General features: G+C 35.5%; 2 protein-coding genes across 2 annotated transcripts in view; both read left to right on the top strand.

The window, feature by feature from the left end:
• The window catches only part of LOC129261040 (TBC1 domain family member 1-like), a 36,026-nt gene extending 13,846 nt beyond the window's left edge, over nucleotides 1–22,180 (top strand). Inside the window, exons 5-16 of the mRNA XM_054899083.2 lie at nucleotides 6,100–6,156; nucleotides 6,636–7,042; nucleotides 7,682–7,833; nucleotides 8,709–8,897; nucleotides 9,502–9,663; nucleotides 10,760–10,918; nucleotides 12,385–12,536; nucleotides 13,097–13,189; nucleotides 14,588–14,747; nucleotides 15,246–15,415; nucleotides 15,909–16,139; nucleotides 16,721–22,180. Coding sequence (XP_054755058.2) covers nucleotides 6,100–6,156; nucleotides 6,636–7,042; nucleotides 7,682–7,833; nucleotides 8,709–8,897; nucleotides 9,502–9,663; nucleotides 10,760–10,918; nucleotides 12,385–12,536; nucleotides 13,097–13,189; nucleotides 14,588–14,747; nucleotides 15,246–15,415; nucleotides 15,909–16,139; nucleotides 16,721–17,134 — 2,346 coding nt within the window. The 3' untranslated portion in view covers nucleotides 17,135–22,180. The remainder of the gene's footprint in view (nucleotides 1–6,099; nucleotides 6,157–6,635; nucleotides 7,043–7,681; nucleotides 7,834–8,708; nucleotides 8,898–9,501; nucleotides 9,664–10,759; nucleotides 10,919–12,384; nucleotides 12,537–13,096; nucleotides 13,190–14,587; nucleotides 14,748–15,245; nucleotides 15,416–15,908; nucleotides 16,140–16,720) is intronic.
• Nucleotides 22,181–25,346: 3,166 nt separating this feature from the next.
• The window catches only part of LOC129261041 (heat shock protein 75 kDa, mitochondrial-like), a 33,582-nt gene continuing 32,079 nt past the window's right edge, over nucleotides 25,347–26,849 (top strand). The window contains exon 1 of the mRNA XM_054899084.2: nucleotides 25,347–25,501. Coding sequence (XP_054755059.2) covers nucleotides 25,363–25,501 — 139 coding nt within the window. The 5' untranslated portion in view covers nucleotides 25,347–25,362. The remainder of the gene's footprint in view (nucleotides 25,502–26,849) is intronic.

The raw sequence follows: 26,849 nt of genomic DNA, 5'->3' as shown, positions 1-26,849 counted from the left end.
GGAATGATTTTATTGAATGTTAATTAATTTTCAAGATGATTAGGCACAGCTTATTTTATATTATTAATTATTGGCAGAAATATATATATAAAAACTTAGTTTATTTGTATCTCTGCTTTTTTTTCTTGATTTCCTCCCATTTTAAAGGAAATAAATATTTCATTTTTTCATTTATTATTTTTATTTTTTGAAAATATAAAAGTAAATAATACATTGTGAAAGAAAAGAAATGTTTGATTTTTTTTTTATTTTTTAAATTTATTTATTCAAGTCCATTAAAATACATTGAGCATATAAAAAATATCAAAAATACACAGAAACAAGGAAACAAAGAAACATAGTTAGATACAAGTAAGATTTTTAAAAAGGCTAAGATTGTATAAGAATAATTACAGTACATGCATAAAAAATGAACATGAAATGGGAAGCTGCCCCTTTGATTCCTTGCCCTTACCAACCTTTAAAACTTGGGATGAGATGAGTGGTCTCCAAAAATCACAAGAATAGATCACATTAGATACATCTGATTGGATACTATTGCTTGCGTATGCAGCAGCGTAAACAGATAACGTCATTTGACAATCAATGTCTTGAGAGATGTGTTTACTCATGCCCGTATACCATTGATGTCTTAATACAGAATGATCATCCCCAGTGCAGTGATCTTTGCGTTGGATCACCGGGGTTTTAAAACCAACATTCAAAAGGGGCTGGATAGAAAGATAAATTATCTTTAGGTGAAGGACCTAAGAAACTGTTATTCTTTTTACTTTATATTTTCGCCAATCTTCCTCCTTCTCTTTCTCATTTTCTTTCTCCTTCTTCTCTACATCCTCATCCTTCACCTCCGCATTTGTCTTTTTCTTCTTAACTGCTTCTTCCTCAGATTTGATTTTTTTGTAATTCTTCACCACCTTATCTTCCTTTTTTCTTTTTTTTTCTTCTGTTTCTCCTCTTCTTCCTCATTAATAGGGACAAATGGCTGTAATTCCAGATTGGTATTGAAGAAATGAAGAAAGAATTTAATATAACAGCAGCATTTTTTTGTATAATTCATAGTCTAGGTACATGTATACTCTTAGGTGGAAAGGGGCCTGGAAGCACTTGATCTTGATTGCATCTAACGTCCTTCAGGCTTTTGAGGCATGACCTTTCAATTTATTGATCTACAAGTAACAGTATTGGGCAAACATGTAAAGGAAGTATCAGAAGTATTCACCATTAAATATGTAATCTACCTTTCTAGTTGCCTATTGCCTATTCAGTTTTAGCTCAGCTTTGGAATTGGTTTGAAACCCATCTTTAACGAATGAATCCTTTATTGGCGTTCTCGCTGTAAATATGCATGATCATCACAATCATTATTGCAATAATCATCATAACAATTTTGATCTCCATCATTATCTCCATCATTGTTGTCGTTGTTGTCGTCATCATCACCACCATCATCATCGTCATCATCATCCTCACCATCACCATTTCCATCACCATCATCAACATCATCATCATCATCATCAACATCATCATCACCATCACCATTTCCACCACCACCACCATCATCATCATCATCATCATCACCATCACCATTTCTATCACCACCACCACCACCACCACTACTACCATCATCATCACCATCACCATTTCTATAACCACCACCACCACCATCATCATCATCACCATCACCATTTCTATCACCACCACCACCACCACCATCATCATCATCCTTGCACTGTATTTATTTGTCTTTTCATTACCAATTTGACAGCTTATGATGGTATTGCGCAAGAATAGATGAGTATGTATTTGAATGCCTGCAAAGTTGGTAGGATATTCTTATCTATTCTTGTTCTTCATTTTTTAGTGCAATCCTGTTTTCATAGGTTGACCTTTCATAAGTGTCTCTTTAAGATTTTCTTTATTGCAAAATGAAGGATGGGGGGGGGGGGGGTTAAAATGTTTATTTATAGCAAGCGTTGAGAAACAGTTGTGACAGTGTTCTTCTTGCCCTGAGGCCAGTTTCTAGATTGAAATCATGATCGATTTATCTGCATGTAATGACACAATTTTTTGTGGTGGTGTACATTATCAGCTTTAGTGAATGAGTATTACTCGGGCAGGGCTGCCAACCATTATGTATTTGCCATATGTAGTAAGTTTTTGCAACCCAATTAAGGCATTACATGTTACTTCATGATATACAATTGAAGAAAATTATGTGTCTATTTCATAAAATGTTCACAAATATTGGTAATTCAATGACTGTAAATTCAGGTAACTTTCAACTATCAAGTAACTTTATTCATTTTTAGTTCATTGCATAGTGTAGTGTTACATAAAAACAAAGAGAAGTGGTTTTCGGAGGCTGTTCACAATGATTGCTCTGGATTAACATTGTAAGGTACATGTAATTTACTTATTTTCATTAATATCAAACCACAACACGTGTGTAGTTGTGAACAAAAAAATCCTTAAAGAGCAGGTAAACTAAAATATTTTCAACAAATTAAAAGAGAAAGTTATTTAGACAATTATGATTTTTATTTTGTAAGAATTTTTGCTCTGTAGACTTCCTTTCAAGTGATTGATGATATGCTAAATAATTATTGCTGAAGGAATACTGAATTAATGTAAACCGTTTAGCAATTACATTTCAGATCGATATTCAAACGAATGAGCATTTATTTATATTTGATAAAGTAGAGTTACCTTAAAAGTGGATATGTAATACCATTTATCTGGAGTATCAATCCATGTGAGTTATGTAGATATTTGAAACAGTTCAATTGTGAAAGCTTTTATCCCTGTAATGGAACATGATGTGTGTGTGTTTGTTGGGGGTGGTGAGGAATGTTCAAAATTAACTTCTTCAGTTCATCCTGAACCTTACAGTGTCCAACAATCTTTATTGTTTAGAGAATGGATGGCATCAATGATTGAATGAGATGGATAGAAGGAGAATGGGTTTGGAGTTTAAGTTACATGTTAACATCACACTCCAAGCAAAGGAGAATCCTTTCACGTAATGGATTTTCATGTACATGTATCCTTCATTTCAAATGCTTCTTGAAAACTTAACCCTCGATCTTCCTGAAGGGCGGGGGGGGGGGGGGAGGTGAGTAGACGGAAACAAAATTGGAAGCGAAGATGTTGGCCACGCCATTACTGACTGTTTGCATGCGTATAGGGATGATGCATTGTTACTGTGTGAGGGTATCCTACTATTTGTCTGTGTAGCTTCACTGCTTGGTGTCTGTGTCTGAGAAGCAGAGATGGCTGTGAATGAATAGTCATTTAAACAAATAAAAGATTAAATCTTATGAACACAGCGAAAATTGAACCAGGCAGGTTTTTTTTTTTGGTGGGGGGAGGGAGGCACATCTTCTCCTCCCCCTCCATTTTGACCCACCAACCCTCCCTTTCATCCTGTTCCCTGTCAGTAATCCATTGAAACATGGATGTTACACAAATAATACAGCATTAATACCCCTTTCATAAACCCAATTATGCGGCTAATAGCAGCATAATTTGGTCGTAAAATCGGAGGAGGACCAGAGTTATCCGCATTATTTTGATGCTGCAATTATCCGCATAATAGCGTCATCGGGACCAGATTTTGACTTTATGAACGCGTTTCCAAATAATGCGGATAATTGCCATGGTGCGGTCACAAGGTCACCCTTTTCCAACACAACCGCATCGGAGTGGGCGTGTATAGTTGTCATGACGATTATCAGCCTTTTTCAGGACGGGCGCTCGTAAAAATAGTGCAGATTATTTTCGGAGTTTGTGAACGCAATTTTTATTGAATTATCCGCATTACTCTTAGGCGGCTAATTGGAGGATGGGTTTATGAAAGGGGTGTTAGACAGCTGAGGAGTAGCCAGTAAAATTCATGGTTAGCTTTGTGGTATTGAATGCTATTTATGGGCTTGATGTGTTAGCCACAAAGGTATTATTTACACTCTAGGTTTAGTAGGCGTATACCCTTGGTTTTCACATACTGCACAGTGATAAGTCTGAAATAATAGTAGAGATCCAATGTATCGGCTCATACTCATAGACTCATAGACTCATTTGATTCAAAACAATTCTTAATTGCCTGGGAATGACTGATAAGTAAGTTGAAGAATCAAGAAAAGAGCACAGTAGATGTAATATGTAAACTAAATTTTGACACTTTTTGCTTCCTGTAATTTGAGCACAGAGTTAGACTATGGTTTGAAGTTAAACCAGACTTCAGTGTAGTCTCTATAAACCTAGACATGGTATAATTTGTAAATGTTTAGAATTTGAGTCTGTGCTTGTAGACTACTTCAAGGTTGGCATCATGTCTATGAAGCAGTCTTGGTTTTGTCATAGTGTCTCAATCATGTGAACAATTTAATAATCATGTTCATGTACACTCTGAATTCCAAGGATTTCAAATAAATCCAGATCGGCTGAGAATAGTGACCAGCCGAATATTAGAGTAAGATTTAAACCATTAGGATTTAAACATAAAGCTCAAAGATTTGAATTTAAATCATTTGAGATTTAAAAGTTAATCCTTAAGTTAAGGTTAAAAATTAATCCAAAATTTGGCTGGTTACCATTCACAGCCAATCTGGATTTATTTTAGATCCTTGGAATTTAGAGTGTAAGGGACACAGATACTGCTCACTTTGCTTTAAGTTTGATATAGTATGATTTGTAATTGCTTCTTGCTTTTATTAGATGATCTAATTTAGTATTTATTAATCAACTGTGAACCCCCCCCCCCCTTTATGAGAAATTAATTGTTACTCTTAATCATGTCTGTCAGTATAATGACATCCAATTCATAAAATTATTTCCCAATTTGTTGGGGACATCAAATACAAACATTACTTGAAAAATAGTTCTGAAAAGAAGAGCCATGTTAGATAGCATTGAATGAAATAGTTTTTATTGAGATCTGTGGCATTACATGCGAAAAATGCATATTTTCAAAATATAATCTGTTTTGTATTATTTATTTGTTACTGTTAATTATATGAGCACAGATAATGTCCTTGTTTTGATGTCTGAGCATTATATACTAATGGCAAGATGCCAACCAGACCATGATTATTTTGATTAATAAATTAGGTCATTTGGCACAACAAATTCATTAGTCAATTGGCTCATATTTGGTCATTCAATTTATATCTAATGTATGAACGAGATTGGTACCTTTATACAGTTTCTTTTTCTTGATAATACACCCTTGAAAAAAAATCACATTAACTCAAAGGTTATAGAGCAGAATTTGTGTGTGTGTGTGATATATTCTGACTATAAATGGTTTTTCACACAGTATTGAGGGGGGGTGGTCCAATAACCATTTGGTCCAATCATCAATTCGTCCAATCACCAGTTCGTCTATTACCATTATGTCTAATAACCAGTTGGTCTGATACCCACTTTCTTTTCATTCATTTTGCACAATTAACACTTTAGTTTAATTAGACCAAATGGTATATGGACTAAATGGTATATGGACTAAATGGCTATTGGACCAATTGGTTATTAGATGGAATGGCGTTAGACTAAATGAAAGTAGACCATGTGGTGAGTGGACGAACTGATGGTAGACCAAAGATAGTAGACAAGTTGGCAATTAGACGAATTGGAAATAAACCTAAAGTGACACTAAATAAGATTTTCCCCTAGAAATAGGATTTTTGAAACTTGTAAGAATTATGATTTTGGTATGTTTTTTTTCTTCATATTTTTATAGAAAAAACAGGATTTTATATTTGAAAATAAGATAAAAAGCAATAATTTTTTTTCACATTTAAGGTTGGCAGCTCTGCCATATCCTTGTTTTGTGTTTCAAATACAGGGTCTCTAAGTTGGCAAATTATGATGGATATAAAAATACCTAAGGAGGGAAATTTCCCTTATTATTACCATGCCGTTTGCCATATTTCATTATCTTCTTGTTCAATAATTTTTATTATCTGTTTTCATTCATAGACTCCAATCTCATTCATATTGACCTTTAATACCAAATCTAAAAATGTCCATTTATCTTCAGTCCTTTGCCAGGATCTGATATTGAAAATCCAACCTGCTTTACTGCTTTATTTTCCCCTTCAGAACAAACATCGAAGTAGTCCTGGTCCTGACAGGCTTGTCCTACAAAATGGGAGAGAGGTAAGTGGGACAATCAAACAATGATAAACAGAAATAAGAAAACAATTTTCAACATCTAGTCTAACAAATAAACTACAACAGAGAGACAACATAGTATTAAAGAATTCAAATCATTTTTGAAGGACAGGTATTGATATTTGGCTTTACCTCTATTTCAGTTTCGAAGTAATAGCTGGATTTATATTGCATTTTTCTTTCAGAGAATACAAAGCACAACTTATTACCCAGCTTTAGCTCAAGTTGCCGCTTCATCAGCAGCGCTCAGTTCATTCAAGGAATTAATTATACCAATTGCCCATTCACCTCCCCTGTGTGCTGCACAATGTTGATACATTTCTCGCTTCAAACCCACACAACAATCTGTTTGAAAGATGAGAGTCAAAACCTCTAGACCACAACACATTTACATGTATACTGTATGTTCGAGTAGAATTGGCTTTCAGAAAGTTAACCATATTCCGTCTTTCCTCTTATTCCAGGATTCACCTACTGGTTCCCCGTGCGCCACCCCACCCCCACTACCCAACCTTGTATCACCCCTAACCAGCCCCTCATCAACCACTTCTACCACGTCTACTGCTTCTTCTACCACCTCCGGTGAGAATGCAGATATTCCAGAGGGGAGGAGGCCCCCACCCCACCCCTCCCATCACCCCCAGCCCCACTCCCATAACCCCAATCACCCCCATCACCCTACCAAGCAGCAATCAGCCGATGCTGCACAGTTTTCCATCATCACACCGCAACCGATGAGGCAGAGGAGTAGGACGTTAGGAGACACGCCCCTCACCCCGACCACGCCCACCTCACCAAGGGGGACCTTTCAGTTTGAAGGGGATCAGTTCAAAGCCCTCAGAGCCCCCAAGCAGAAGCCACCCCTGATCAGGTAAGATCAGAAATATTATTTTGTTTTTAGATTAAGAAACTGTTACTCTTTCAGATGACTAAATCATGGCTTTAATCTTTTTATCCAAATTACCTAATGGTAACTTGCTCTGATAAGGAAGATAGCTTTGATATAGATGATTCTCGTGAGTGAAAAGGAAGATTATGACGTATCATTAATAAAACGTATTGATAATAGTGAGTGAATGACATCGGCATATTTCTCCATCACATTTATGACATACATGTAAGTATAAATGAACATTTTGTGATATCTATGTGAAACATAATTGATCTAGATATCATTTAATTTGCTTATTTTCTATCCAGTTTGGCTAACCTCTTTGTTAGCAAAAGAAATTGCAAATAGATGGGACTTGCCATTTAACCAGTATCAATTATTACATGAATTATTGTCTGAAGACATGTGGTTGATCCGTGTTTTACGTACTTAAAATAAGAATTATTCAGTTTCCGTCCTTTGAAGTCGTCGTGAATTAACAGAACTAAAATTTATGTATCCTCAAAGAATAAAGTCAATAACTATTTCTAAAATTCAAAATTGACAGTTGAAGTAGAAAAGTATTGAGTTTATTTCATTAAATTTGAAATAATTCTTCTGAATTTATCCTACTTGTAGGGCAATGAGTGTAGGTGGAAGAGCACATCTTCTGAGCCCCCCTGGACATAGCCCCCGTACCCCACTGATGACCTCTAGTACCCGTACCTCATGGCGTCAGGCAATCTTCAACCGAGTTGTGACACCGATGAGTGAGAGCAAGGCACCACCTCGTAAGTTCACTTTCTTGATCAGTTCTCTTAATCTTTAAAGTGATTTACTATGGTGGTTATGTTTTTTTTTATTGGCAGATTCTGTGTCATTCCTCACAAAAGTTTCAACTACAAATTAGTATGTCTTTATACATTACATAAAACATCAAGGAAATTGTGAAACTGACAAATTCCAATTTTCCCATTTATTCCAAATCACAGAATAAATGGTGCATCTTCCTCTGGCTGGCAGTAGGATATTAGGATTTATACGCGTGTCAAATCCCATTCATTTTGGTCAGGCAGAAGAGTATAAACTCTCTGGTGCCCTGAACATTTTGAACAGTGCGCATTATAAACGAACGCCTTTCTGCCAGCCAGGCGAAGATAATTCTCATCTCTCATTGCCATCATAAATAAAGTCTGGTCACTGAAAATGAATGGATATTATAAATCCAGATGAAACACAAAGAGAGGGGCTTTCTAGATGACATAAAGATGATTTATAGTCACCTTCAATTCTCTCAATCTTAGGCAAGGTAAAAATTGACATGAAGAAAGTTTAATGTTTGATATACATATGGAGATATACTATTCTAAATTGAAGTTTTTTTAGAAGAATGACATGGAGAGTTACTCAAACAATCACAACAGTACAAATTTTATGATAATCTTGAATACTGATATTGCTCCTGCTGCTGGTGATGACCGCGATAATGATGATTATGATAATGAATCATAGATGATGGTAACTATTAGAACGTTTTGAAGAAACATATTTTACTTGTGTGATGTGTTCTCCTGATATATCATGAAATTTTCCCCAATCACAGAAGAATGTAAGGTAAATATGGCATACCTTTTCTAATGTTCTCCTTTCTACTGAATCTGCCCAGGTTTTCCAGACCAGAACGAGAGTGTATTTGAGGAGGAAGAGGAAGACAATCAGGAAAAGAAGGAATCTAAATCTAGTCCTGTCGTCAAGAGATTCACCTCCAGACTAGCAGTGAGGGCGCTCTGGCAACGAGCCATTAGGGAACAGATTATACTCAATCGTATGGATAAAGAAAACAAAAGAATACAAGGTCAGTCTTATGTCTATGAATTCAGTTTTGAATTAAGCATTTTATCTGATAGAACAGGGATTTTGTATTGTGAAAGAATTCAGTGACGGATCTTGCTGGGTTAGATGCAATTTCAGATTATACTTAATCATATGGATAAAGAAAACAAGGGATTACAAGGTCATATGTCTATGAATCAAGTTTTGAATTAGGCATTCAAAGTTTCTGAACCTACTGGAATTGTAATGTCCATTTTGAAAGCATATTGGATTTAGAATTCAGTGATCAATAGTAATAGAGACTCGAAATCATATTTGATAGATCAGGGACTTTGTATTGTAACAGAATTCAGTAGCGGATGTAGCCAGGTAAGATATTATTTCATTTTGCAGGCCATATTGTTTGTGCACAAAGGTGAGCCTGTCCAAATAACTGTTTCTAATCTGGCTAGTTTCTAATCTGGCTGGAATGTATATTTACAATGAAATGTATCAATTGCTAATTAGACTCATACTGTCCAATAACCTATTAGATGCATAGAATTTTACTGGATGTTTATGATGATTGCTTTCTTTTAATAACCTGTTTATTATTATCTTTTGACAATATCTTTTAACAATACCAGCGCGTCAAGATGCAGTGATTGAGAAGAAGATGAAGTTGGACTATGAAGAAATCACACCATGTCTGGTTCAGGTCACAAAGCAATGGGATAAACTCATTGCTATACCTAACAGAGCAAACACCATCATACCTTATGATGAAATCAATACGTTATTCAAAGAAGGTAAGGGGATGTATATCTTCGGTTAGTTAGCACACAAGTGCTACTCTTCTACAACTAAGAAAATTATGCCACGTTATCACAGAGTACTTCAGAGACTTTTATACCATTAGAGTTGGGCAATGTAATAACAAGTTTCATTATTATTATCATTAATAGATTAGAACCAGACACTTAATTCTCATTTTGTAATTCGTAGTTAACAAAACTGCAGACCTGCATATGATCTTTGTAAAAAATTGTGGTCTTGAAAATATCTGTGAATTATTTTCTTACGACAAGGTTTGGAGTTCAGTTTTATAACCCTTCTTGCTACTGGCAAAGCATTCCTGCTTTCCAAAATGTCTTTGAAAATATACAATATACATTTTTCATATGACTTTTCCTTTAGATATTTCTGCTCCATCCAGGCTTTCTGTAGGTGGTTGGTACATGTAGTATGCCTAAGTCATTGTAGTAATTTCAGTATTGATAGTGACATGATGTATTATGAAACAATCCTAGGAAGTAGAGGATAGGCATATCTCTTCCCTTTGACATGGTGGCGTGGCATCATTTTAATAGTAGTCTATTCATTACCCCCAATCCGTCCATTAATCTATCTTTATGGATTTTTTTTGTATAGTATGTAAACACATTTGATATTCTGTGTTGTATTATTTTGAAAGCTAACAAACAAACACCCCACCCTCCCCTGGAAGATCCTACTCAGCACTTTGAGGTTTTGTCAATCATCCTGATACCCTGTCACTATGATATACAGTGGTGCTAAAAAGTTAGTGAACCCCAACAGAAAATGCACTCCTTCGTGCTGAATGTTGATTGTAGACAACAGTAACATCACAATGTTCAGCAAGCCCAGAGAAACAAACTGTATTGAATGTATTATTTTCTCACCTGACTTCACAATTAAATATGTAAAACATGGCAGAACTTGAACAATTGAAATATGTTCTTTTCTGGTGGCGTTCACTTTTTAGCCCCACTGTATATTCAACTTCACTTTATTCTTCTAACTTGGAGATACTACTGATGTATGGAGTGCTACAGACAAATTGAACAAATTGGTATTATATTTCAATTTTGTCCATCTTTATAGGTGTACCGAGGACGAGACGAGGTGATATTTGGATGATGTTATCTGAACAGCATCTATTAAGAATGGTCCCTGGAGCATCTCAGATACCGGAATCTGAACCATACACAGAGCTTCTAAAACAACTCACAACACACCAACATGCTATCCTCATTGACTTGGGTAAATAGTTTATCTTATATAACCCCTCCATCACAACACACCAACATGCTATCCTCATTGACTTGGGTAAATAGTTTATCTTATATAACCCCTCCATCACAACACACCAATGTGCTATCCCCATTGACTTGGGTAAAATTAACATTCAGTCCACCTTACTTCAGTATTCTCCATACATCAATTATGGATTGCAATACATTGCATATACCCCTGCTTTTTTCTCTCTCAGATCATATTCATGCGTAAGATTTAATGTTTTGTTTTATATGCAAGGAGATGTGTAAGTGGTTTAGCACATTCTACAGCTAAACTTGCATACATGGACCTTCCATATGTTGAATATTTGCGTAAGTCAAAGCAAATTTTTTTGACTATGCAAAATAAAAAGGAAAGGAAAATCCATATTTTATTGTTTGAAATCAAAATTGAAACAAAAATACTTTGAAAATTCATTGGCCCAATTGATCGTGGCCCCTGCAGCGACTGTGCAGCACCAGATCAACGTAGCTCTATCCCTTGAATGTTTGAACACCAAACGGGGTAGCAGCAACTCCCATCTTTTAACGTCTTTTGGTCTGACGCAGCCGGTGCTTGAACCCACGACCTCCCAATCGTGAGACCGACGCTTTATCAACTGAGCCAACATACCGTTTTCAACACGTAGGCAGAGATGCCAACCTAAAGGGATGGTTGTCAGGAATATTTACCATATTTGTCAGGAACAAATGGGAGTTTCTCAGGAACATCCCACGAAGTAGCATCGTTTATACGCTCAACCACCCAATCGCCATTGACATTGTGCATGCATGAACCGCGGCTTGCACTCCGCACTTCGCTGTGTATTCAGCCGCAGCGCGCGGAGGCGCTTGCAATAGAAATCTCAGTAGAGAAACTCCTGTTGGTTTACCGTTGGCCACACACACGCTGCATGCACGATACATGTATACACAATACACGCATATACATGCACAATACACAATACACGCATATATACACATGCACAGCAAAGCAATACACAATACACACGTATTGTAGTTGTTTTTTCCGTAACCTTTTTATTGTTGCCGTAACACCGTAATTGGAGGAATAAAATCGGATCAAATACGGCGAATCCGTAACGGTTGGCATCTCTGCGTAGGTTGAAAACATGTTCTGTACAGTGGTGCTAGATAGTGAGTGAATTCATTCATGCTGAGTGTTGAATGTAGACAACAACACTACAATGCCGGGTGAGCCCAGAGAAACAAACTTTATTGAATGTACTACTTTATCACCTGATTTCACAATTAAATATCTATAACATGGCAGAATTTGAACACTTATAAATTTGTTCATTTTCTTGTGGTGTTCCCTAACTTTATAGCACCACTGTACCTCTTCTAAGTGGAGTCTCTCCAAAGTCAAAAGAAATTTTGTAATTCCTAAAGATTCAACTTAGGCAAATTTACCTATATTTCTGTTGACAGGACGCACTTTCCCAAACCATCCATATTTCTCCAATGCTCTTGGGCGTGGTCAGCTGTCTCTCTTCAATCTTCTGAAGGCCTATTCACTCCTTGATGCAGAGGTCGGTTACTGCCAAGGCCTCAGTTTTGTGGCTGGAATTCTTCTCATGCATGTGAGTTTTGTTTTCAATTTATTTTTCAATCATAACAAATATAATTTGTTGCAATTTAGCATATTGAGCATCTGATCATTACCTAGCTATTTGATAAATATGATGAGGGGGAAATTGTATTTACAATAAATTTTGAAACAGGAGAATGCACGTACCTTTCAACTCATCTTGGCTTGTAATGGGTATGCCATTGTATATAAATACAATATGAATATAGTGTATGACATAGATTGGAAATAAAAATTGAACATTGAAGATTTTGATGTGAACAGGTGTTCATATACATGTATATGGACGATTTGTTTTCATTTAACTTTGGTCATACGCATTTTGTGCTCATAATGTATGGTTTATCTATGGCTAGTCAAATCTGACAAGAATCTCTTACTTCAGTTGTCCAATTTTTATTAATAATAATATTGCATATTTAAAACATGCCCATGCAGTGGTGCTGTTGCTTCAACTTACATGATAAAAACCAGAAATTACAGCACAACAAATAATGATTCTGTACCTATTTTTCCTTCAATTGTTGTTCATATTGTATTTGTTTTTTTTAGATGGAAGAACATGATGCCTTTAAGATGTTGACTTATCTCATGTTTAGCTGGGGTTTTAGAAGACAGTATAAACCAGACATGACAGCTCTACAGGTAAGTTTGGGAGTAGTTCATGAAACAAACAGTGATATCTACTGACTTGTTATAAGCTACTGAAATCTTTGCATCTGATTGGCCAATGAGCATATTAGTTAGAAAAAAACCCACAAAATTCTTTATGAAAACACTCCCTGGGATATATTCTTTTTCACCACTTGAAGAAACCAAGCAAAAATATATCATATTACCTCAAGATTTCTCAAAAATGTTTAAACAAGCTCGGGTCAAAATCTATGATTGCGGCTAACTTTGATCATATAGCATTCTTCAATTGGCAATAGCACTGTTGAAATTTTGCTGAAATCGTAGAAAAATTATAATATTCCAAGAGGCAGTGTACATGGTTTAAACTTGTTTTGAAGTTGACATTGAAAATCTTAATTATGTAATCTGTACTCATTTTAAATGTCAAAGTTTATTTTCTTTTTTTTTAAATGTAAAATTCATGACATCAAAACACAAAAGATTATTGACTCAGAAATAGATCAACTACACACCCTTTGCCTGGATTAGTGGATATTTCATAAGATTTAGTTTTAAAAGATGTCCAAAAATGGTTAAGGGATTGCATTGTACCCCTTGTAATTCTGAAATACCTTTTTTACAGCTGTGTCTGTAGGGCTTAGCCAGTTAATGCTGTCCCATAGAATCATAATATAGAGTTCTTCCTCGTCTTCTGGTAAGGCTGGGCCAGAGAGAGTCAAATCATCCCATTCTAAAACAGTGTCACTGCTTTAAAGGACAAGTCCTCCTCAACCATTAATTGATTTGAATAGATAAAGAAAAATTCAACAAGCATAACACTGAAAATTTCATCAAAGTCAGATGTAAAATAAGAAAGTTATGACATTTTAAAGTTTTGCTTAATTTCACAAAACAGTTATATGTACATCCTGGTCGGTATGCAAATGAGGAGACTTATGGCGTCATCCACTCACTATTTCTTTTGTATTTCATTTTATGAAATATGAAATATTCTAATTTTCTCCTCATTGTCAAGTGAAACAAAGATTAATTCCTCCCTGAACATGTGGAATTAGCATTGTTTTAATACTATATAGTTCAGTCAAGTTGGTCCTTATTGTCAAACCTGTAAAAAATGAAATATTGTATAATTCAAAAAAAAAAAAAAAAAAAAATAGTGAGTGTTGGACATCATCGACTGTCTCATTTGCATGTCACTGAGATGTGCATATAACTGTTTTGTGAAAAATAAGCGAAACTCTAAAATGTCATAACTTTCTTATTTTACATCCGATTTTGATGAAATTTTTAGAGTTTTGCTCGTTGGATTTTTCTTTATTTATTCAAATCATCATTTTTCTGGGGTGGACTTGGCCTTTAAAAAATCATGACAATGATTTTTGGTCAAAATCATATCTTCTTGTATAGATCCAGATGTATCAGCTTTCACGTCTCCTTCATGACTTCTATCATCGTCTCCACAATCACCTGGAGCAGAATGAAGTAGCTCCATCTCTTTATGCAGCTCCTTGGTTCCTTACACTCTTTGCCTCTCAGTTCCCTCTTGGCTTTGTCTCAAAGGTCTTTGGTGAGTTATTTTAATGCAAACCATTACAGAGCTTTAGATTTTGCATCCTAAACCATGTTGCAGAATATTGTCTTTGGTAATTGTGCGTTTTCCTCCTTACTCATGCACAGTTTATAGTCCGAATGCCCCAAGTCAGAATTGTCTGCTTCATGGATTAGAAATCTAGAGCTCTCAACAATCTACATGTATAATAGGGAAGGAATTATTGTGGGCTATTCAACATGTGATTCACCTCACTTTATATTTATATTGGAAACAATGAGTGGTTCTGAATACCTGAATTCTTGGATATACAAACAGGTTTGTGGCATGAGGGTTTTTATTGGCATAATAAATGTTTGATGGTATAGAATATTTTTGTTCTGTAAAAATGGTTCAATATTCTGGTGATTCTGACAGTTCAGATTAATACCACAATATCATGAATGTCAGTAATAATCTCTATTCAAGATCGTACTTTGATCTTAATCTCTATTTTGGGGGTTTTCTATCCCTCAGATCTGATCTTCCTTCAAGGGTTTGAGGTGATCTTCAAGGTAGCTCTTGTCATCCTTGGTAGCCATGAAGAACTGATCCTACAATGTGATGGCTTTGAATCTATCATTGACTTCATCAAGAATCAATTACCATCCCTTGGTATCATTCAGATGGAGAAAGTCATTAACAAGGTCAGAAATCACAGCTTATATCCTTCACAAGCATATTGCCAACCTTTGTTTCATGAAAAACTTGCATGGTATATTTGAAGAGGGTTATGAATCTTAAACTCTTAGATTGATGTTAGTTATCTGTATTCATTTAGTTTTGTCTACTTCAGGTATTTTTTTTTACTCATCAAATTTACCTCTTGCATATGTTTTATCTCTAGGTCATTTTGTATAGATTGTTTTATCATCATTCTACACAGTACTATACTTTGCCTCCTGCATTCGTCAATTGACTCAAAATAATTATTATCATGATTATTAGAAAGGGTTGAACCAAAGAATTTAAAATGGAGTAACAGTGGATTCCACCCCCCCCCACCTCCCCCTGGCTGTGTGAGATGGTTCCAGTAACAACCTTTTGTTTAAACAGTTTCTGAACTTTTTTACCTCTTATTTGTGGTTTTTAGGTGAATTCTTTTAAGATCAATATAGTCAATGATCTCTGTCTTTATAGGCTTACCACTTGGACATTTCAAAGGAACTTCATGCCTATGAAGTCGAGTACCATGTGATCCAGGAGGAAATGCTGCCCTCGCCTGTCCAACCAAAGTCTATGCAGCGAGACATCGATCAGCTGGAATTCAGTAATCGTAACCTACGTCGTCATAATAACGAGCTGTTAGAACAACTGCAGTCTACACACAATACAATACAGAATCAGAGATCTCTACTGCAAACAAAACAGGTTGGTAATCAATTCATTTGAAGAAGAATTTAATGGTGGGTGTGGTTGTTAATATATCATAAATGTGGCCACCTTATTTTTATGGCTGTCATAGGCCTAAATCCACAATGGCTAGTTTGGATCCATAGTGTATGAAGATTTTGAGGTCGGTTGTACTGAATTACTAGTCTAACTCACAACTTGAACTGTCCTTTATCCCTATGTTTGAAGTCTTGTCAATAATTTTTAGAAAACTATGGATTTATCCTCATTATGATGATGTCTATTACAATATTTCACATAAATTTTCAACCCATCAGAACGTTTCGGATAAATTTTCATGTTGGTTTTCTGTCATCTCTTCTATGACTGGTAAAGAAAGGTGAGGGTTTCATAATTGCAGAAATGTGTAAAATTATTATTTATGCAAATTAAAAAAATATTGAAAAATTACATTAAAAAAGTGCTTCACATCATTCAATCTACATTTAGATTATTTTATCTTTTTACAGCTATTGTCATGAGTCAAGTACTGTGTATAACTTTCTGGTACAAAAATATGATATGCAAACGAAACTTTATTCTTTTGGTTGTGATTGCAGACAACAGAGGACAATCTGCGATTGGAAATCCGCAACTTGAACCTGGAGAGGGCAGCTCTTCTTGACACCATCGCTAAGTTACAGGCCCTTATCCCAGACAATATCCTCAGCAACGCCAGTCTAGACCTAATTCAACCAAAGAGAGATTACAAGTGCTACGACAGTGAATCCTCTCACCAGACCATAGAGAGTGCCGCCGGGGGTGGAGACAATCTGTCCATCGACACCGACTCCATTGAAGACATCGATGGGGAGGTCGCAGCCATCAACAAAGTACTTGCTCTGAAGGAGGAGAGGTCTAGGAATAATAGCGGTGGAAGCATTGGAAGCGGGCAGAGTGCGAGTACAAATACAAGCGAGGCAGATATTCCATGTATTATGATCACAGACACTAAATCAATGTCGTCACTTTGAAAGTAAGCTGATGAGGAAGGCTTTAGAACCAAAGAGATTTCAAAGGTATTAATGAGAAGAGATGAGGATTAAAAGCAGTAGATAGGGGACTGGATGAATCATAGTTTGGAAGATTTCTGTTTTAATCAGAAGGAAGAAAAAGTGAAAATGAAGGGTTGAGAATGATTCTTCAACCGTTCCTCTGTTAAACTTGAATGATTAGTAAAAGCAAGAAAGACTACCTCTGATAAACTTTATGATGATGAAAATGAGGAATTGAGCAAGGCAATAGGACCATACCTCTGTTAAACTTGAATGACTGAAACAAATCTAAAGAGATTCATGTAGGCTCTGTACAAATATAATTCAACATTGTACAGATTAAAAGAGGATGAAGGATTAAAATTTATTGTTTGTTAATGTAATGTAAATAATATATTGATTAAGCTAAAGCTTTAAATAGATTTATTCTTGTGCTATTACAATCTAAGATTGGCATTAGTGTTTGTGTAAATCATTTTGTTTTGTATTTTTCTGTTTGTTAATATGTGCAGGAAACGCCATTCAAACACATGCTCTTCCATTTACTTGAAAGAAAGATTTGATCTGAAATAAGAGAGCCTAGTTAGAATAATTTTTTTTTAATCTGATATTTCTTGCTTATGCCTACCTTGTGTGCATTTGTGATGAACCTTTTTGGTGATCCACCAGCTCTTTGGGAAATTGTTTTATTTTCATAAAGCTCTACTTGTAAATAGCATTTGTATAGATGTTCATACTGTATGTCTTCTAGAAGAATATTTTCTGTATTTCAACTACTGTACTGGTACAGTTTGTTAAAAGTGATGGCCTACATGTATATTTGTGTGTGATCAGTAAAAATTAAGCTTTAGAATATATCATGTTAAATAGTTATATCAAAAGATTGATCCCAAAGTTAAATCTGTTATCAAGGCACTGTACAATTTTTTTGCAATCAATTGCTTATTTGGAATGATGATTCTGATTGGTAGTTGGTCATGCCTTTGAACAAAACGTGCATGCCAGGATGATCTTGATTGGTCACTAATTTGCAAGTGATTATAAACCTTTGTGTTACAGGAATAGATGTTAATAAAGTTTGTAATTAAGTTTACATGAATAAAGCAAATTTACTTCAATATTGGACACATTTTACTTTAGATAAATGTACAAACCATTCATTTAAGCTGTAATAGAATTGTTGATTGTAAGTGTACTTTTTTATAAGAAGGTAAATTAATTATGACAGATGGGCAATTCCAAGCAAAAGTGGACATTTTCCAAAACTTCATATTTGCTCTATTTCAAATCTGGATCAAATTTTTCTATCAAAACTCACATGGGATTTCAGAAATACACAAGGGGAGCATAATTAGCCACAATTTTTTTTCTTACGCATCTCCTTATAGGAGAATCCAAACCATACAAAAAATTCTATACATGGGACTACATATATTGTTTTTACTTAATTTCAATTTAACAGAAAACTATTGCTTGTTTTGTAAAATTTTCTTTTGGATAATCTGGAGGCCATCATTTTACATCATATCAAAAGAAAATTTTAAAATATAAGTCCATTTTAAGTTGCCTGTGTGTGAATATTTCAGATGTCACTCCGTAACCAGGTATGGGCTTACGTTTTAAGTCGTGATTAATGAAATAATACTCCAATTTTTTAATGTAATGCAGCATATTTAAGCTAGAACAACATAGAATCCAATCAATAACTCAACACTGTGATAGCAATTTAAAGTTCACAGAGTTTGAGCAATATGTTTTCTCCTCAAATATGCATGTCCATTTTACGTCACTCCGTAACCATGTTTATGAATATTCATATCTCATTAATTCAGTGGATCAAAATAACAAATGTTATTATTTTGAAAAGTGGGTTTCATCAACTACTGTCAGGTACCATTTTCTTTGCAAATAACTACTTCAGTATGTGTGATATCTTTGTTTGAATGCTAAAAACTTGCTTCTGAATGTCACTCCGTAACCGTGGAACTGCCCAGATGTTAAAATTTTGCCTGTGTATTCTTGCAAACATTTTGTGGATATTATTGAGGTTTGGAGATAGTGCTCACATTGTGTGATAATTATGCTTATCATGAATGGTGTTACCATGATAACAAAACCTTTAACAGTTTAGAAGATAACAGAGCAAAGCTTGCATGAGACATGTTGACTTCTTTTAGAATTCCAAAATCCAGCAATCAACAGAATGAAAAAGTTGAAGACTTTATTTCATTGAAACTACAGGTTAAGACTTTACATATTTTTGTAGCTATTATACCCCAAAATTGTTCTCCCTAATATTATCCTATGGACTCTTGTGCAGCACAATATTACAGTAATTTCAAGAAATTGAAGAATAACTGCACATATATGCTTTAGAATTCAAGCATCATTGTGAAATCAATTTTATTTGATGACCTTGTATACTTTCATACAATGGTATGTACCAAAGTTTTTTTTTAAAAATAAATTCAATTTGGTTTGTTTGTCTTCCTCATCATCTCTTCATCTTTTAATCCTCTCATCTTTTCTGCCCCTTTTCATTCTCTTTTCTTTTATTTCTTTTTACTTTCTTCTCTTAAATTTTCATGTCTTTGTTTCTCTTCACTTTTTTTTTTATTCTGTCTCTCATATGTTCCCTACCCACTATTCTACTCTTCTTAATTCTCTCCTCTCTTCTCCTTTTGCTATTTCTTCTCTGCCCTTGTATCCTTTTTCTGCTCCTTCTCTTCCTTGCCTCTATCTTGTCATTCATTGGTTATCTCTCTCTATCTTCCCTCCTCTCATTCTCTTCCATTCTTTCATTCATCTCTTCTTTCTCGGTATCTCCTTGCTACCATGAGCTGCATTGATGTCTTCCTGTGATTCCATGACCTGTGCTTCTGTTCCCATGGAAACCTGCCGGTCACAAACCTAATAAAAAAACCAAAACCAAAAACTCAAATCCCTGCAATATCATTCTACATCACATTCTTATCCTTAGCATGTCCTTTAGGGGATATTAGTACAGAAACAATGGCTGGAGTAGCAAATGTCTCCTCACCATCCTTGTGCTTCAGTCATTTAGACTACTTTATCTCTGAAGATTTTTGGAAGTCTTTGTATGTTGCAACCATATAATATTCTTTGTCTTATGGTGACCTAGGAATGATAAAAGGAATATGGTAAAATAAGCAATAGAAGAACTCAGTATAAACCATAGTATGATAACAGTTAGACATGTCCTTGGCATTCCAGTGCTGAATTTCTATTATCTATTGCTCATTGTTTGTTTCCTTTCATATGCTGTATAAAGTAATTGTAAGTCATGATAACAGTAAAAATTATCTAGAGAGGAAAAAAGATGAGGAGACAATAGTAGCAGATTGTTAGTACACAAGATTAAGATGTTTTTACCCCTTTGGCCCATGCTAATATTTGATCTGTATTAAAGGTGTTATTTCATGTGGATTAATGTAAATGTGTATGAATACATATAATGATAGATTTCAGGCAAAGATGAGCTGAATAAGTATGCATGTTACCTATTATTAATCTACTTCCATTAAATTACAGTGTAAAGTAGAAACATATTCTATTGTGTGAATAGGATGATCCATTGCTAAATGGACAGCTTGTAATGTATACTCAAAGCATTGTGAACATCTATATTGCTTTCATTGTATTTTTACCATTATCACATCTTATCTTGTTTGTTTGGTAAATGATTCTTTCTATTTTGTTTCTATGAAGGGATTTTCTTGACAATACACGCTGGAGGCTATGTGTGTGCATTTAAAACAGTAAACAAACATACATGGTACTTTGATAATCACACGTAAAATATACCTGTCATTGTGCTCTGCTATTTTTTTTTATATAGATTTTCTTATTTCATCAATATTTGTAGAAAGAAGTGCTTCGAAACTTGAATGTTCAGTTTCAATGCTTAACTTATTCAATTCTTGATAAAAAAGTATTGAGATTGTTGTATAGTAAATGTCATAAATCAGCGCTACCTAAGATCCAAGCAAAGAACAATTTGCTATACAGTGACACTTATCTTTATCAGTTTTGTTTCATTAACAAAGAGTTTGTATGTTTATATTGAAATGTATGTATTGTTTGAAAGCCAAAAACAATATAGTTACTCATTCATTAAAAAAAATGTTCTCCTATACTAGTATACTATAAATCTTGTGACTCTTTCTTGAATTGAAAGGTTAGATTTTCCCTACATATATTATTATTATCATTACATCTCAGTTTGTTTTGTTCCTGTGCAATTAGAACATTTTTTTTTTCTGTGATCGAGTTTTTTAAAGAAATTTTCACACTATATATATTTGCTTATATGATATAATCACCATGGATAATTGATATGTTTTGTGAAGGAAATATTGTGATAATGGTAACTTTTTTCTCTTTGTTAATTACATCCAAATGGGACAAGAAATTATCTCAATATAGATTCAATTATTATGTTAACTGCATTTCTTCATTGAGGTTGAGAGTGCCTTTTTTCATATTATTTTGTGCTAAAGTATGACATAATTGAATGAGAATTACATGTTTTTTTTTGCCAATGTTGTTTAATTTGGAACATTCTCATTCTTGTAAAGATTGATATAGTTGTATTATTTATGTAATTGTGCTAATACTGATATCTTAGCCATTGTATTTGATCATTATTTGTGTGTATTGTATGTATTTTCTCTGTAATCATATCATATTTTATTTTTAACCAAGTGAAAACCTGTTAATGTCAATATGAATGTAATCCTAAACACTGAAATTATTGCTCTTAATATAAAAGTATTTTTTGGTTTATGCTATTTATCTTGAAATGAATATGACTGCACAGTGATCAATTATAAATAATGAGTTTACTTTGAAGAAACCGTTACATGTACATGAAATAAGAAAATGTATATATTTTGATCATTGCCAAGTAATGGTTGAAACAGATTCAAGTTCTTCACTTTTGATGACATCACACATGTTCAATTAAAGTACTAAGAATCTACCAATAAAATTTCTTGAATGGTACCGGTATGTTGATTTGGTTTCTTTCCATCAGTGTCATCCCTAAATCTATGAAATCAAATTTAATAATAAAAAAAGAAGTTTTACATACATTATAACCATGAAAACAGTACAGAATAAGAATGCATATATATTATAAGACTCATTTAAAATATTACATTTCACAATTCAGCTGGATTGTATTATCATTTCTACAGAGAACTATGTTTAGTAGATTATCTACTTAGCCATTGGCATTAATCTTAAAATAAAAGTCGATAAAATATTTAATAGGCCTTCCATGAATTCAGAACATGCCCAATGTATATGGGGCAAGATAGTTGCATACTACTGTTGAAATGCACCTTGTGCAGAGAAATGTCCTCCAGAACAGCTGGATCCTCAGTCGAGGTCCTCTTGCCAGCCATTTCGGCCCATTATCCTTGATATGGTTATGTGGCAGGAGGCGGACCAGCAGCATCAAGACGAGATGCCACCTCCAGCTGCTTGTTTGGTATGTTGGCTTTATATCTATTCCAAATCCAGGCTGAGGACCTTGTAGTAAGTCCAAAGTCAGCTTCCTTCTGTTGGTTATTCCCATCCTTGAGAGGAAGAAATGGAGAGATTTTGTCGCATATCCTCTGCAGCCGATCTCCACTGGGTAGTAATCTACCTCCCATCCCCTCTCCTTACATTCTAAGGTAAGTCCGGCATGCTTCGTTGTTTTGTACTCATGAGCCATCGTTCTCTATATGTTCTCCTCCCATGGGACAGTCAATTCGCAGAGGATAACCGACTTGGACTACTTTTACCAGACTACCATATCTGGTCGCATGTTGGTAGTTGCAATCTCACTGTGTAAGGTCATCTGCTCATCCATGTCTGAGACCAACTGCCAGTCTCTTGATAGACAAAGGAGCCTACGGTACTTGTCTGTGGGCTAGCTTTCCTATTGGCTACAGTGCTTGTCCCAGCCTTCATAAATGAGATCATCATTGGAGCATTTGATGATTTTGTCTGGTTTGATTTTTCTATGGTGTTCTCACTGTGCCTCCATGTATATAGGCCTTCCATCAGAGACACCTGACAATTTGAAAGAATGTGCCTCAGTGAACCCTTTTCCCACATCTATAGCAATTCTCATTCTCAGGCTTGTCCCACTTCTTCAGGTTGTGAGGTGAAGGAAGGACATTGTAGGTTGCTCGTAGCAAGAATTGGTATTACTATTAGTATAATAATGAAACTATACAATTAGCAGATTGTGAAATAAAAATGCATGATGTCTACTTTGTAATAGCAATGTCCCCCCCTTCAGTCAATCGAGAAATTCCAATCATGCAGAAATGAAAATTAAATAATGTAATTGATTTAACCCTTGCATGACTAGAAATAAAATCAACAAATTGAAAGAGAGTGGAGAATATATAGAGCTCTATAAGAGGGAGTGAGACAGAGAGAGAGAGAAGGGGGGAGACAGAGACTCACAAAGCAATATTTTTATTCAGCAATTTTTTAATTTTGGAGGAGGGGGAGCCATTTTTTATGAACAGGAACAGCTAACATAAAAAAATACATGGGCCTGTATTCTGAAATCAGGTTTAACTTAAACCGTGGTCTAAAGTCTGTGCCAAAGTTATGGGGAGCCAAAAATTTTAACATTCTGCTTATATTGTATATTTCTTAAGTTTACTATTTTGTTTCCTTTTGCTTTCATAATGATGAAAATTACTTCAAAATACTTCAGTTATCATTCCCAGACAATTAGGGTGTCATATGAGTTAATAAATTGGATGTGTTCTGTTGGGGATTTGTGCCCCAATTGGCTCTCCATAGTTAAACCACAACCTTAAAACCCTCATTCCACAGGGAGCAAGACCTCTGAAAGATTGTCGTAAGAACATGAAACTTGCTTGTTCTTTCATGGGTCTTTCAACAAACTTTCAAAGATCTCGGTGGTCTTTCACGATTCCTGAAGAATCTTTCATGTGGTCTTTGTGGTCCCCGCGATTCCCAAAACTTTTTGAAACGGTTCAAAACAGTCTTTCAAGAAAATGCATGGTGTTTTGATGGTCTTTCAGCAGTCTTTCAGTGGTCTTTTGATGAACTTTCAAAGTCTTTCCATGATCTGAGATCACTGTAAGACTCATGAGAGATCATTGAAAGACAAGGAAAAGTCCATGGAAAGATTTCTGAAACGGATCACTTGTTGCATAAAAGATCTCTGAAAGACCATTGAAAGATATCTATAGTATAGGACTAGTCTAAGTCCAGTAAATGGTAATGGTAACGGTGATTTTACCTGATTGCTAAAAAAACATGAATGCTTGTAAGCAAGCAACCAGAGGACCGACGGCTTAAGGTCCTCTTCGAGGGACTTGGTAATGAGGATTAATGCCTTACCAAAGGGCACTAGCGCACCAAGTGGGAATCGAACCCGGGTCAACGGAATTCGAAACCCCTGCTCTATACCGACTGAGCTATCGCGCCTCCTCCAATTATCGGTCTTTCAGAGTTTAAGGGGTCTTTTTGAGCCATTCCACAGAGATGACAAAATCAAGTTATCTTGTAGACAGGAATTATAACCGTGGTTTCTGGGGATTAATTTATTCAACAATTTCTGACATTTATTGGTGAGTGGAGCCGTAGTTCAGCGGAACAACCAAAATACAGAGACTGAAGCTTTTGGTCTAGTTATCTTGGAGACTGCTGTAAGACCTTGCCAAATTTTGGTCTTTCAAAGTTCCTTCAAAGGTCTCTCCACTGAGAGCAAAAATTTTCTCCAATGAGTATAATAAATGACAAAATGCATTTAACAGAAGAAGGGAAAGGAATATGCTGAAGCAATTATATCAGGGGCCGCGGAACGGTTTTCAAAGTGGGGGGGGGGCTGACCATGCTAAAAATCACAATCATATGGTCAATTTCACGTTTTTGTACATGGTTTTGGAAAAAAGTGGGGGGGGGCTGAAGCCCCCCCAGCCCCCCCCCCCACGTTCCGCGGCCCCTGTATATTATTGAAATTGTTTTAATAGATTCATTTGCAAACTAGAAGTTGCCCCTGCAGTCAATTGATAGAAGAATGATTTGGTTTGGTTTTCTCAGACCAAGAATGTTTACTTTGAAAAGAGCCCCCCCCCCCCCCGCCCCCATGCATGCAAAACAGCGAAAGCTAGAGTTCATTGACCTCTACGTCATCAAATTTCAAGATGGCAGCCTCCAGGAGTGTCGGCATGTGCCGGTTAGCTCGAATTTTCAGTCTTTCAAGGGGTCAAGTTAGTAGATCACAGCGATTCTATCACGGCGCGATTCCTCAGGCAACTGGAATACCACCATTTAGTCAAAATGGTAATTGTTAAAGTCAGTTTATTTGTAATTTTGTGGTCGAAAACATGTGCTGCTGCGAGCTCCGTCTTGCGGCGCTGGCCCACTCACACAACATGCGAGGAGTATTAGTATAGTATTAGTATACGGTACCGGTACTAACCTCGCACAACACATGTGATTTCATAGTGCATTTTGACGTTTTCATTCATCACACGAATGTGAGGGACTAAACTACGCCAAGCCTTTCAATATTTGTCCACTATGTTAATCTTGATCGTATGATTTAAGTATATTTGAAAAAGGAATTATAAATTATTTATTAAGGTAGGTACGCCACTGATAATTTAAATCTTCATCCAAATCTGTTGAAACTTACCTCAACATAAAGAAAATGTGTCACCCATTACGATGATGCATTGATTAAGACATATGATGAAGAATAACTCAAGTTATGATTTTTTTAAGAAATGATTTCTAAGTATTATCCATTCCGAACGAATTGTCGACCATCGAGTATCAATCACCACCGCGCATGCGCATTCGGGGATTGCCAATTCGGGGCGGAGATTTTACATCGCGCATAAACGCTTCTCGCGGCATGGTGACGAAGCGTAAGTGCGCATCATTTGTGAATGAGATTGGTCATTTTCGCGGCGCTCATAAATATGCATGTGCGTTCATGATACGCATATATCGGAGTACAGTACTAGTATTTTGTTGTTTTGCAAGGCACAGTGTGCAAGACGATTGATTTGAGACTTGAAGTTAATTTCACATGTTTTAACTAGATTATCTGAATTACAGTGCACAATTACGACATGGAAGACCATTGGGATGGATTTCAAATATAATATGTAAGTGAGTTGATAACATTTGGTTTTGCATCTTTCTTTTTTCAAGTTGTTTTGAGATCGAGAATTTTTTCTTTCATTTTAATCATTTCTTGTTTCTTGTCTGTCCACCTCAATTTTTTGTAGTCCTATGTTAAATGTTCCCCTTCAGTACACTGATGCCTGAAAGTATGAATCCGAAAAATGCACCCCCCCCCCCCCGCGTTCATCCTTTCTCTCGATCCCTATAACATTAAAAAGGATAATAACATAAGCTGATACTAGATAGAGTTTTGACAAGTTATTAAAGTCGTTTTTTTTGGGGGGGAGAGGCGGGGTGGGGGGGGGTGATGTAATTCCCATTCCCCCCCCCCTCATTTTTTGTTTTTATTCGTGACTTGATATCCTTGCCTTTACGTGATTTCCTATGCATGCTCAATCCTTGAAACTTTACATAATTTAAAAATATTTTTACAGATCCATAGTACACCATACAGAACTTTTTTTAAAGGAGCTAGTCTCAAGTTTGTCTCTCTGTT

Source organism: Lytechinus pictus, unplaced genomic scaffold, assembly GCF_037042905.1.
Source record: "Lytechinus pictus isolate F3 Inbred unplaced genomic scaffold, Lp3.0 scaffold_19, whole genome shotgun sequence".
Taxonomy (NCBI): Eukaryota; Metazoa; Echinodermata; class Echinoidea; order Temnopleuroida; family Toxopneustidae; genus Lytechinus; species Lytechinus pictus.
Note: the sequence above shows the minus strand (reverse complement) of the source record. Positions and strands in the feature narration are given on the sequence as shown.